We start from the raw sequence: 14276 nt of genomic DNA, 5'->3' as shown, positions 1-14276 counted from the left end.
AACATATGGATTTTGTTTCCTAGATGATGGAGTGTAAACAAGATAGTTATGAAGACATTGCTTATGCTGGTGAAAAGATGTCAGTATAAATTTAATGTGATCAAGCAGTGATCAACTAGTGTGATTGTCTTATTTAAAACTTGATGCCTTTAACTTATTCACAGTAAGCCAATGGAGGGGGTCTTCCATAGCCATTTAGAGGAGAGAGTTCGTCCTTATATTGATCTGATTGACTCTTTGAGGCTGATTGGTGTTGAAGAAGATTTGGCTTTGCCAACTATAGCTGTAATTGGAGATCAGAGTTCTGGAAAAAGCTCTGTGCTGGAAGCACTATCTGGAGTGGCATTGCCCAGAGGGAGTGGTGGGTTTTCTTCCCCATTTCTCTTACAGAGTAATAAATATAATGCATATATTATATATATTACCACTTGTTACATTTGAATTGTTGGATTTTCTAGGATTTGACAGTTTAAAAAAAAATTCAAGCCATAACATTCTCACTTCTTTTTCACACTCACACACTGTGGGTGAGATTTGTCTGTTTGACATTAGGAGAAACATTAGGAAAACAAAACCTAATGTATAATGTGCTTTTTCAACTTTAGGTATTGTGACAAGGTGTCCACTGGAGCTAAAGCTGAGGAAGATTAAATGTGGTATTCAATGGAAAGCCGTAATATCTTACAAAGAACAGTTCGTTGAGTTTGATGACCCAACACTGGTTGAGGGTTACGTTGAGGCAGGTTGGTAAAATTAGTGAGAATAATAAAATAAACAGATAAAGACAAACAGATAAAATTCCTTTCTTAGGGTTCTGAAAGAGGAACCTTGCTGTCAGGTTCTGCTTTAGTATTTCTATTCCGTGGTAATGTCTTTTAACTAAGACTTGTCCATTAGATTAAAAAAAAAAAAAAATACAATGTCCATTAGTCAACAGTTTTTACCCAAACAATTTTTATGAAGATCATTATCATAAATCGTTAGAAGTATGTGTATACCTCTTCATAATCTAGTGACAAAACATTTAACAGCCCTAATAATGCCTTGTAAAGCTTCAAGGAGATGATATGTTTCTTTTTTTTATGATATTATATACATCTCTCTAACAGCCCAGAATGAGCTGGCTGGAGAAGGCGTTGGAATTTGTGATGAACTCATCACTCTGGAGATCATGGCTCCTGATACATGTGACCTCACACTGATCGATCTCCCTGGGATTGCACGAGTTCCTGTAAAAGGTCAACCTGACGACATTGGACATAAAGTTAGTGTAAACTGTGACTTGACATTTTTTTTGCTAGCCATATTAAGGCCTTTTAATTTAATTCTAACATTGCTTGTCTTATTATTGTCTAGATCAAAAATCTCATATGGAAATATATAGAGAAGGATCAAACTATAAATTTGGTCGTAGTCCCATGTAATGTTGACATTGCAACAACAGAAGCTCTGAAAATGGCACAGGAAGTGGATCCTGAAGGAAAAAGGACATTGGGTAAAGTGTCAACCAAACTACTTAAGAAAAACAGCAACATAATAATAATAATAATAATAATGATGATGCATATATAATTATTTTACTTCTGCATAGTCTATGGCAACCCGTAGAATGCTTTGTACACTAAAATTTGCCACACTGATAGAGGACAATCTGAGCCACCAACACAGCAAAATGTTTGCAATAATAATTCTGCCATGCAACTTTGTGGTAATGTACACTTTCCTCCAATTCTTTGGGTCATGGTCAGTTCAATGGATACCATTATGTTAATTTCCATCATGTTGGATTTTCCACCATTTTTAACACCAGCAGGATTTTTATTTTTTTTTTGCTTCTTCTCCTACAAATTTTATTCAATCATAACATCATCATGGGACCAACCTGAAGAAAACTTATGTGGAGCAGTTTGTTCACAAAAGAATTTGACAGTGAATTCTCCATAACAGGAAGTAAGGGCGTGTTTTTATGGTTAAGGGTTTAACTTCTTCACACAAAAACAGATCATGATTCTTCTTTCTGATTATTCCATATCAGGTGCTGAGTGTGCGTGATGTATCTTGAGTGATCTTGAGCTGTGATTTGTGGGAAGTTGGCCATTTTGAATTTGCCCAAAAACTTTTTTTTTTTTTTTTTGCTTCTTCACCTAGAAACTTTGTCTAATCTTTGTGAAATTTGAGCCATTGCATTCTCAAAAATGCACTTTTGATATTCAGCACAGTTAATCTGTAACATACAAATAAATTTGATTGCAAAGTTGATTTTCAAATCTCTTTGGAAACCAGGGATGATGAAATGGATTCTCATTTTCCTCCATCATAAAGTCCTTGGACTCGTAATAGCTTGCTATTCATTATTATTATTATTATCATTATTATTATTATTATTATTATTATTATTATACATTTATTATACATTTATTTATTTTAACAGCTATTCTTACAAAGCCAGACCTTATAGACAGGGGAACAGAGAAGAACATATTGGATGTAATCCAAAATCAGGTCATTCCCTTAAGCAAAGGATATATCATCGTCAAGTGCCGTGGCCAAAAGCAAATTGATGATAAGATCTCTCTGTCTGAGGCCACTCGAGTAGAGAGGGAATTCTTCAGACATCATGAATTCTTCAGGTATGAAGAACTCATTCATTATTTATAACATTTGACCCACTTGTGATAACTGGGAACTTACTGTGATTTTTATTTATTGCCAGTTGCCTGTTGTATGAGGACAAAGCAACTATTCAGTGTCTTTCCACCAAACTGACTCAAGACCTGGTTGATCACATCAAAGTATGTTTCTACTCTTTTTACACTTTTTTTTATACTATTATTTATAATTATGTTTCATTGTAAGTAAGACCAGTTTGGCATTATGTACAGAAATAGGCATTATGTACAGAAATCAGTAAAGGCAGTAATTGTCACAGAAAGGTTGATTAGGTTGATACAGAGGGTTGATAGATGACACAAAAGCAATCACCAATGACAGCTGGTCAATATATGAGATGGTAGGACTAAAATCTAATATCTATAGCTAGGATAATAGAGTAACTAATTTACCTCATTCATGTTCATTACACTCATGACTGTTCACATGCTGCATCTAAATCAGTGCTGATGAGGTGTTATGGATGTGTCGGTGAAGCTGGCTGAAAAATATAAGCCCAAATGAAGCTCACATATCCCCTATAACTGAGCTTCATTGCACCACGTGTGCTTCACTCTGACACACATGAACATGTGACACTGCAATACTCTATGGTCTAAGCTAAAATAAAAAACAGTTGTGGAATTTTGTGGAAAAAAGCATAACTGGAATCATTAACGCTACATGGTGACTGCGAAGCATGGTGACACAAAAGCTACATGGTGACTGCATACTTGTCCAAAGGCTGTGTGACAAAATATTAGCTCATTAATTGTAGTTTTTATGATCTAATTTTGCTGTGTTTTTTTTTTTTTTTTTTTTTTTTTTTTTTAAAGAAATCATTACCTCTGATCTCAGAGGAGATGAAGAAGCAGCTGTGGAGCTTGAGGAAAGAGCTAAGTCAGTGTGAACCTGGCCCACCACTGGACCCAAAGAAGAGGAAAACTTTTTTTATTGATGTGTGTAACTTTCTTTTTATTTTTTTTTAATTCAGAGCCCAATACCACCCTGCCTAAATCTTGCTCATGGTTGCTTGTTCTTTCAGACCTTGTCAAAATTTAACAATAAGATCAATCGCTTGGCATCTGGCGAAGTGGTCAACAATGACAACTTGTTTGTACTGCTTCGGTCTGAATTCAAAAAGTGGAAGGACCATCTTGACAACACAAAGTCATCATGTGAGTACACAGTCCATATGCAGAATGTATGCCAAATGATTTTAATAGTTTTCAAGGGCCAATATATATTTCCTAAAAAACCATATTGTCTCCATGGAGAGAACTATGAAATAGAGGAACAAGTACTTTTAATAAACGTTGTCTAGTATTGGTCTAGAGCTGCTAAAATAAGCCATGTGGAAATTCCAATTAAAGGATTGGAATTGATGGATTCTGATGGGGAAGTTGATTTTGGTCAAATTTTAAACCCAACACAGTTCACAAAACGGTCCAGGACGTGGTGAATGAATATGACCTGATGCACAGAGGACGTGAGCTGCCTGGTTTCAGTGACTACAGGGTGTTTGAGATGGTGGTGCAGAAGCTTGTGATCCAGCTAACAGGACCAGCCATTGACACACTTAGGGTCATCAGAGGTAGGTTATTACAACTTTCATTCATCAGCTTTCAGTTTAGAAGACCAATAGCATAAACAACTCAATTTAAATGTGTTTATTTATCAGCATTTATCTGAAAGGTACATGGTATATACAGTATATCACCTACAAAAAATGAAATGACAATTCATTACCAAGAACAATCATTTTTCCAAATTACGGCTTAATTTAAATGTGTTTATTTATCAGCATTTATCTGAAAGGTACATGGTATATACAGTATATCACCTACAAAAAATGCACTGACAATTCATTACCCAGAACAATCATTTTTCCAAATTACAGATTAATTTGGAAAAATGATTGTTCTGGGTAATGAATTGTCAGTGCATTTTTTGTAGGTGATATACTGTATATACCATGTACCTTTCAGATAAATGCTGATAAATAAACACATTTAAATTGAGTTTGTACAGTGGCTTACATAAGTAACCTGCTTCACATTTTATAATTGTCACGGTTCATGGGTTCACCGGCCCCTTCTGGCCGTTTCATGTACTACGGTTAATTAGTCATTGCTTTCAGCTGCCACTCATTACCGGCTCTATTTTTACCTCAGCGTTTGTCCTGTCTTTTGTCAGTTCGTTGTCTTCATGTTTGTGTTGTTTCAGCTCCGCGGTTGCGCTGCGTGCCCTGTTCTCGGGAGGATTACTGTGTCCAGCTGGCTTCCTGGGACTGTCCGTTCTGCTTGTTCAGTTTCTGCAACTTCATTAAAGCCTCGCTTTACTCGCTACTGAATCCGCCTCCGTTTTTGCCGTGACAGAACGAACTGACCAATATTATGGATTCAGCGAGTGCCGTCGGAGTCAACAGTTTTCTCTCGGACACGGCCGCGCGTCTCGACAGGCAGGAGGAACAGATGGTCGCCACGGGCCGCGCGGTACAGGCTTTGGTGGCGCAGGTGTCCGAGCTCACTGCCCAAGTGCAACTACTCAGAACCGGACCGGTGACGTCACCCACTGCGCCAGCTCCTCAAGATTTAACCCCTCAATCGCCGCTTACTCCTCAACCCGAGCCACGCCTACCACCTCCCGCCCCATACTCTGGTGAGCCGCGGCTCTGCCGTGCCTTTCTGACAAAATGCTCGCTTTTTTTTTCTCTCCAGCCCCAGACCTTCTCCACCGAGCGATCTAAGGTGGCACTGGTGCTGACCTTACTGTCGGGGAAGGCGGCGTTGTGGGGGACAGCGGTATGGGAAAAACAACACCCGTGCTGTGCCTCGTTCCAGACACTCGCCGAGGAGATGAGGAGGGTTTTTTGATCGGGCCGTGACGGGACGCGAGGCAGCTCGGAAGCTGGCCGACTTACGGCAAGGCGACCTTCCGGTGTCAGATTACTCTATCGAGTTCCGCACCCTGGCGGCTGAGTGTAATTGGAACGAGGAGGCGCAGTGGGATATGTTCCTGCATGGGCTGGCAGACAGCATCCAGAGGGAGATATTCATGCTAGAGCTCCCAACGTCCCTGGACGGGCTTATCGCCCTGGCCATTAAGGTGGACGCACACCTACAGCAGCAGGAACAGCCGGGGCTACGACGCGCAGTTCCGGTTGCCGTGGATCTCCCGGTTTCCCTCTCCAGCGATGCGGTCAGCCCTGCACACAATCCGGAGCCCATGCAGGTGGGCAGAGCCCGACTGTCCCGGGAGGAAAAGGATCGCCGTCGGAAGAGAGGATTGTGCCTATATTGCGGAGGGGCGGGACACATTGCCTCGGGCTGCCCGGTAAAAGCCACCGCCCGACCGTAGATCAGAGGTTACTGTCGGGTGGAATGGCGGCGGGTAAAGCCTCTTCCACAACGCTCCTTCCGGTACGGCTGCAGCAAGGAAGCACACTTCACCCCGGTCAAGCCCTTTTGGACTCTGGAGCGGAAGGTACTTCACCTTCAAGCTCTCCAACTTCACCTGCTGGTGTCTATGCTTAACCAGCCCATCTCCGTCAGTGCGCTCAATGGCCAAACTCTCTCCAAAATCTCACACACCACCGGCCCGTTAACACTCATCACGTTGGGGAATCACTTGGAGGAGATATGCTTCCTTCTCGCCGACTCCCCGCTCGGTCCTGTTGTCTTAGGTCACCCCTGGCTCTCGCTCCATAACCCTCACATTAATTGGCGTTCCAGTACGGTCTTATCATGGAGCGAATATTGTCATGTTAATTGTCTTGTGTCTGCCTGTTCGTCTGTGTCTAGTTCTGTTTTCACTAAACTTGACCTGCGCAACGCCTATCATCTGGTTTGCATAAGGGAGGGGGATGAGTGGAAAACTGCCTTTAATACCCCCAGGGGGCATTTTGAATACCTGGTTATGACTTTCGGGCTGTCTAACGCTCCGGCGGTTTTTCAGGCACTCGTTAATGACGTGCTGAGAGATATGGTTGATCAGTTCATATATGTCTACCTGGATGACATATTGATTTTTTTCCTCCTCTCTCCAGGAACATGTTCAGCACGTCAGGCGAGTGCTCCTTCGGCTGCTCGAGAATGGGCTTTTTGTCAAGGCGGAGAAATGCGTTTTTCATGCACAGTCCGTTCCATTCCTGGGGTTCATCGTGTCGTCTGGGGGGGTGCGCATGGATCCCAATAAGATCAAGGCTGTGGTGGATTGGCCAGCCCCTGGCTCTCGCAAGGCCCTGCAGAGGTTTCTGGGGTTCGCCAATTTTTACCGGCGTTTCATTCGCAACTTCAGCCAACTCACCGCCCCTCTGACCGCCTTGACCTCCACCAAGACGGCGTTTAGCTGGTCGAGCGCAGCCCACACTGCTTTTACCAACCTCAAGAGCCGCTTTGTTTTGGCCCCTATTCTTATTGCCCCTGATCCGTCGTGTCAGTATGTGGTGGAGGTCGACGCTTCGGAGGTGGGGGTGGGCGCGGTTTTGTCCCAGCACTCCTCCGCGGACGGCAAGATGCATCCGTGTGCCTTTTTTTCTCATCGCCTGTCTCTCGCCGAACAGAATTATGACATTGGTAATAGAGAGCTGTTGGCGATTAAGTTGGCCTTGGAGGAGTGGCGTCATTGGTTGGAAGGTTCGGGGGTGCCTTTTATCGTCTGGACTGATCATAAGAACCTTGAATATATCAGATCGGCCAAACGTCTTAACTCCAGGCAGGCTCGGTGGGCTCTTTTTTTCGGTCGTTTCGTTTTTTCCATCTCGTATCGTCCGGGCTCTAAGAACGTCAAGCCTGACGCCTTGTCCTGCGTTTTTGATGGTTCCGATCGGCAGACTACTCCCGAGCTTATTTTGCCCGAGAGACTTGTGGTCTCCACCATCACTTGGGAGATTGAGTCTAAGGTCCGCACGGCCTTACAAGGGGTAACGCCTCCGTCCGGGTGCCCACCGGGTCGGTTATTTGTGCCGGAGAGGTTAAGGTCTGACGTCGTAGCACATATAGCGTTAGATTTCGTTTCCGCCCTCCCTCCGTCCCAGGGTAACACGGTGGTTTTGACCATAGTGGACCGGTTCTCGAAGGCGGACAATTCATTGCCAGTGTCATCCACGGGCCTTACTCCGTTTGAGTGTAGCTTAGGGTACCAGCCACCTATTTTTCCCAGCCTGGAATCCGAAGTCACGGTTCCCTCTGCCCACGCCTTCGTCCAGAAGTGCCGTCGCACCTGGACAACTGTTCGTCAGACACTTCTCCGGGTGGGTGTGCGCACCAAGGCTCAGGCTGATCGCCACCGGTCGAAGCCTCCCGTTTACGTCGTCGGTCAAAAAGTGTGGCTTTCTAGTAAAGATATTCCGCTCCTCTCCGTTTCGAGTAAATTGGCTCCCAAATTCATTGGCCCATTCATTGTCACTAAGATTCTTAGCCCAGTGGCAGTCTGCCTCAAACTTCCTCCAGCGTACAGGAGAATCCATCCTGTGTTCCACGTATCCAAATTGAAACCTGTTTTTCACTCGCCTATTAATCCGCCCATTTATTCGGTTAACCACATTCTGGACTCTGGACGGAGGGGACGCGGATTCCAGTATCTGGTGGACTGGGAAGGTTACGGTCCGGAGGAGAGAAGTTGGGTCCCGGCCAGGGACATATTGGATCACTCCCTTATCGATGATTACAATCAACGGGTAGGTTCTCCTGGTAGCGCCGAGAGGCGCTCCTAGGAGGAGGGGTACTGTCACGGTTCATGGGTTCACCGGCCCCTTCTGGCCGTTTCATGTACTACGGTTAATTAGTCATTGCTTTCAGCTGCCACTCATTACCGGCTCTATTTTTACCTCAGCGTTTGTCCTGTCTTTTGTCAGTTCGTTGTCTTCATGTTTGTGTTGTTTCAGCTCCGCGGTTGCGCTGCATGCCCTGTTCTCAGGAGGATTACTGTGTCCAGCTGGCTTCCTGGGACTGTCCGTTCTGCTTGTTCAGTTTCTGCAACCTCATTATAGCCTCGCTTTACTCGCTACTGAATCCGCCTCCGTTTTTGCCGTGACAATAATGTTACAACCTGCAACTAAATTGAATTAAATGGGAAACTTGTGGGATTACATGTAAATCCTTTTTAGTACAGTATACTGGAACAAGAGCTTTCCACGACAAGTTTAGGAATGAGAATACTGTATCTGATTAAGGCCAAATAACATTTAGAATATTACCTGTACTATCACTCCTAGGACATATGTAGACTTCTTTGGCATGTACATAAAGATTCAGTAATTATACTGTCTCTGCAGTGTATTTTTGAACAGCTCTAAACACTGTGTGGCAAGATGGCATTAGATCAGGCAGTTCTATTTATAGACATTCACCACAATAGTGTATTTTACCTAAAGAATAAAACACTGGGAAATGTTATTATAGAAAAATAATCAACACTGGGATGGTGAGATGTGGCCTGGCACAAAGCAGAGCCACTGTTACCAATAAAAATCTTCAATAACAGCACAACCTAAAGTGTTTTATTACTATTATACCACAGCAATTTGCCTCACCAGCCTCTCTTTGTTCTCTCTTGAAGTGAATAAGAATAAAACGCAGCATGTTGTATAATGCCTTTAAAAGGGCACAAAAAAAAAAACAAGGCATTGGCGAATATAGTAATTCAGCGATTGTATACAGTATATTGTATAAACTTGTGTGTTTCAGACACCATTCAGAAACAATTTTCAGATGTTTCCAAAACCTGCTTCCTCAACTACCCTTTCCTCCAGTGTGTTGCAACGGTAAATATTATTTTTAAGTTTTAAAGCATTTGTATCCTGAAAGTGTGAAATATTTCTGAAATGGTTAAATCCAATCATTGTGAAGCTCTGTAATCACATACTTAAAATCAACATCCCAGAACAAGATAGACAACATTCAGTCAAAGCAGGAAGCCAAGGTGGAGCAGAGGATCATGGAGCAGTTTGAGATGGAGCAACTGGTCTACACTCAAGATGGCATCTACTTCAAGACTTTGAATGAGACTCACTCTGCTGAGGAACAAAAGGCTTCAGAAGACAACTTTGCTGGGTTTGACAACAGAAACAAATATCCTGAAATGCTGCGGGCTTACTATGAGGTATATTTTAGTAGTTAAGTGGTTAATGAACTATATACATCAATCCAAAAGTACATTTTATTTCGGCTTCATTCATCATTATTATTATTATTATTATTATTATTATTATTATTATTATTATTATCATAGATACATTTAAACAGTAGGGTATGTATAATATGCAAATTATATATGTTGTCTAAAAGTTCTGGGATTAAGATATTTTTAATTATTAAAAATTGTATTTGGTGCTATGCTAGTAGTACATCATTGTGGGCAAAACTGATCTACTAAATGTTTAATGCTTTACAAGTACAAGAGATAAGAAAAATACACATCTATTAGACATTTACCGAAAAACCTGGAAACTGTTTGTGTTAGCGATTTTTCCCTCTCCTGACAGATCGTGGTGCAGCGCTTGGCTGACCAGGTTCCCATGCTGATCCGATACTTCATGCTTAAGGAATCCGCTCATCTGTTGTGCAGTGAGATGCTGGGTTTAATGGACGGTGCCAACGTGGCCGATGCATTGCGTGAAGAGTCGAATGCCAGCAGACATCGCATTGACATGCAGAACCGCATGGACCGTCTTACCCTTGCTCAAGAGAAACTCAGCAACTTTGTTTGAATCCAGTGAAAATCCCAGATCAGTAGCTATAGAAATACTCAAACCAGCCCGTCTGGCACCAACAATCATCCCACGGTCAAAGTCACAGAGATCACATTTTTTTCCCTATTCTGATGTGAACATTACCTAAAGCTGCGGGCCCGTATCTGCATGATTTTATGCATTGCACTGCTGCCACACAATTGGCTGATTAGATTGCATGAATTAGTAGATGTATAGGTGATCCTAATAAAGTGCTCAGCGGTTGGATATGCGACATGAAGGTTATTAAAATACTTGGACAGTTTCTTTTTCTTAATTACAGAATCCTGGAAGTATTACTTGGTTGATACAGTTTATCAGAAAATGTGGATTTAAAGAGCAAAATTCCACCATACCATTGCATTTCCAAAGTCACCATTCATTTCACAATTTCAGTGGATTCTTTTACCTCCAGCCTTCATTACCACAAACATGATCTAATAGAGCATACACCAATTAGCCATAACATTAAAACCACTGACAAGTGAAGTGAATAACATTATGTCATTACAGTGGCATCTGTCAAGGGGTGGGGTATATTAGGCAGCAAGTAAATAGTCAATTCTTGAAGTTGATGTGTTGGAAGCAGGAAAAATGGGCAAGCGTAAAGGATCTGAGCGACATTGACAAGGGCCAAATTGTGATGGCTAGACGACTGGGTCAGAGCATCTCTAAAATGTTGTGATAGTATAAATAACTTCAAATGATTTAAATTTATATCCAGATTTTTGTGTAATGCCAACAGTATAACAATATTTCTAAATAACAATGACATCTCCTCTTCTGCCAGTTAGACAAGAGTGGTGTATATGGGTATCTGGGAGGGATAGCTTTGTTTAAAGATACATACTCATTTGCCTAATTCTTGTTTCTATTATACAAAGTACTTTAAATTCCCGATCAGTAATAGTCTAATTTACAGTTAAGGCTAAAAGTTTACATACAGGCTAAAGATATTAAATTTTCACTTAAATTTAAATTTAAATTTTCACATATATCATGTTACCATACATTTCATGTGTTAGTCATCACTCAAGCGCTATCTAAGATGGAGTGCTGCAAAATTTAAACATCAGATAGGTAGAAATATGATATTTTTAGCCATTTTTAGCAACGTCTAGAAACACGAGCAAAGCAACAGAAAATTGGCTTATATCTGTCAAATAAAAACATTTTTATATTGGTGGTGACTCAAAAGAGGTAATTAGCATTTCAACAGAATTTAAAATGTATGGAGTTGTAAATCTTTAGATTTGTGATCTTGAGAAGGATCTCTCCAGAAGGATCCTTCTCTCGAGAAGGATCTGCTGTTTTTGGAGACCAGAGATCTGGTAAGAGATCAATCTGTTCATGTGTATATGGTAAGTATTCAGTGTTCATTTACACTGCTCTCAGGTTGCAAGACAAAAAGTAAAACTAGACACAGAAACAAAGCAAAGAAAAGAAAAGAAACAACTGGGTAGTTATTCACTATTTAAAATGTCTCAGTGTAATAAGAGAATCTAGTTTCAAGCTCCTCTAAAGTTTATTTCAGGTGTATGGAGGGCTGCAAGTCAAAATGAAACTAAGCAACATTGTGGACAAGTGACTCCACTGATTAAGATTTATTTATTTAACCATTTAATGCAACAGATAGGTGATATACACCGATCAGCCATGACATTAAAACCACCTGCCTAATATTGTGTAGGTCCCCCTTGTGCCTCCAAAACAACTCTGACCTGTCAAGACATGGACTCCACAAGACCTCTGAAGGATCAGACTTGTTTGTCCAGCACATCCCACAGATGCTCAATTTGGATTGAGATCTGGGGAATATGGAGGCCAAGTCAACACCTAGAACTCTTTGTCATGTTCGTCAAACCATTCCTAAACAATTTTTGCAGTGTGGCCGGGAACATAATCCTGCTGAAACAGGCCACTGCCATTAGGGAATACTGTTGCCATGGAGGGGTGTTTAGGTAGGTGGTATGTGTCAAAGTGACATTCATATGAATGCCAGGACCCAAGGTTTCCCTGCAGAACATTGTCCACAGCATCACACTTTCTCTGCCGGCTTGCCTTCCGCCAACCTGCAATTTTGGAGATGCTCTGACCCAGTCATCTAGCCAATTTAATTTTATTTGTATAGTGCTTTCAACAATGGGCATTGTCACAAAGCAGCTTTAGAGAAATATATAAATTAAGGATATAAATTTAAAATTTTTAAATTTTAATAAATTAGCCAGGAGGGCAATAATCTGGAGGAGTGGTGTGGATTGGACTGCCTGGGTAGGGGGAAGACTGCTGGCCACCATAGGGAGAAAGGTAAGCAGAGACAGTTTTATTAAATTCTGCATTAATAGCAGTGATTCCCCTGCCTATGTAGTCTACACAGTGCACACTCTATTGTAACATGGTTACATTAACTGTACAAGCATTTCATTTAATCTGTAATTTAATCTGTAATCTGTAAACACAAGAAGGCAACGCCCCACCCACACATTGTGTGTGATAGCAAAGTGTGACTATTGAAGCTCGGGTGTAAAATAAATTGTGAATCTTCACAAAGGGCTCCATAAATGTACATGTAAGAGACACTATAACATGGAGCAACATTACAGTGATGCCCTCCTGGAGGCTAAGCAAAGAACTGATTTTGATAAAAGACAAAGGTGAGCAAAGGTCAGCTAACAAACTGTCTCTGAATGTGAACAAACCTAAAGAGATGGTTGTTGACTTCAGGAGAGCACAGAGTGACCTCTTTCCGCTGAACATCGGCGGCTTCTCCGTGGAGATCGTCAAGAGCACCAAATTTATTGGTGTTCACCTGGCGGAGGACCTCACCTGGTCCCTCAACACCAGCTTCATAACAAAGAAGGCCCAGCACCGTCTCTACTTTCTGCAAAGGCCAAGGAAAGTCCATCTCCCACCCCCCATCCTCACCATATTCTACAGAGGGACTATCGAGAGCATCCTGAGCAGCTGTATCACTGCCTGGTTTGGAAATTGCACCATCTCGGATCGCAAGACCCTGCAGTGGATAGTGAATACAACTGAGAATATCATCGGGGTCTGTCTTCCCTCCATCACAGACACTTTCACCACACGCTACATCTGCAAAGCCACCAGCATTGTGGATGACTCCACACACCCCTCACACAAACTCTTGACCCTCCTGCCATCTGGCAAACGGTTCCCAAAGCATTCAGGCCCTCACGGCCAGTCTGTGAAACAGTTTCTTCACCCAAGCCATCAGACTCCTCAACACTCAGAGACTGGACTGAAAACACACACACACACAACTGAACATCACTCCATCCTTTTTGCAATTTTTGCACATCTCCGTACTCAATTTCTGCTGCTGCATATAATTTTTACACTATCTACTTGGCTGCTTCTCCTTATGTTTACATTTACAGCAACTTATATTGTTACTCTTTTGCACTAGAACTGTGTAATAGTCGGTGCTGCACTGTAACCTACTGTGCCCATTGTCTTGTGTTGGTAGTTTTGTACTGTCTTGTGCTGTCTACACATGTTTGCACTGTGCACTTTATGTAAGTATATGAGATCTCCTGTAGTTATGTGTTTGTTTTACCTTAGTACCTGTAGCACCTTGGCCCTGGAGAAACATTGTTTCCTTTCACTGTGTACTAACTAACTGTATATGGCTGAAATGACAATAAAGCCACTTGACTTGACTTGACTTGAAATAGTGTAAAAAAAAAAAAAAGGCTCATTGTCTGTAGGCAGAGGTGAGAAACAGGAGTGATAAATAGCCTCACTGCCTGAGGTGGGTAAAATTCCTGAAGTCAGAGAACCTGTGTGCAGTTCAATAGTTTCTATTTCAGTAGAGGCTTTATACAGGTTTCCCTCAGTGGGTAGAGTTCATATTGTCTGCGTAAAGGCCTTG

At 41.9% G+C, this 14276-nt stretch overlaps 1 protein-coding gene across 2 annotated transcripts in view; it reads left to right on the top strand.

The window, feature by feature from the left end:
- Positions 1–10633, top strand: part of LOC113537509 (interferon-induced GTP-binding protein Mx) — a 28537-nt gene extending 17904 nt beyond the window's left edge. Inside the window, exons 5-17 of one of the 2 annotated variants that reach the window (XM_034299995.2) lie at positions 24–79; positions 165–361; positions 606–743; positions 1110–1264; positions 1357–1495; positions 2432–2630; positions 2714–2792; positions 3486–3608; positions 3695–3827; positions 4085–4243; positions 9339–9415; positions 9535–9753; positions 10136–10633. In XM_034299995.2, coding sequence (XP_034155886.2) covers positions 24–79; positions 165–361; positions 606–743; positions 1110–1264; positions 1357–1495; positions 2432–2630; positions 2714–2792; positions 3486–3608; positions 3695–3827; positions 4085–4243; positions 9339–9415; positions 9535–9753; positions 10136–10360 — 1899 coding nt within the window. In that variant the 3' untranslated portion in view covers positions 10361–10633. Of the gene's footprint in view, positions 1–23; positions 80–164; positions 362–605; positions 744–1109; positions 1265–1356; positions 1496–2431; positions 2631–2713; positions 2793–3485; positions 3609–3694; positions 3828–4084; positions 4244–4875; positions 5140–9338; positions 9416–9534; positions 9754–10135 lie in introns of those variants that run through there. The other variant, XM_034299997.2, reaches the window with a different exon arrangement.
- The last annotated feature ends 3643 nt before the right edge of the window (positions 10634–14276 follow it).

This window comes from Pangasianodon hypophthalmus, chromosome 26, assembly GCF_027358585.1.
Source record: "Pangasianodon hypophthalmus isolate fPanHyp1 chromosome 26, fPanHyp1.pri, whole genome shotgun sequence".
Lineage (NCBI taxonomy): Eukaryota > Metazoa > Chordata > Actinopteri > Siluriformes > Pangasiidae > Pangasianodon > Pangasianodon hypophthalmus.
The sequence above is the reverse complement of the archived record's forward strand: the minus strand, read 5'-3'. Positions and strand labels throughout refer to the sequence as shown.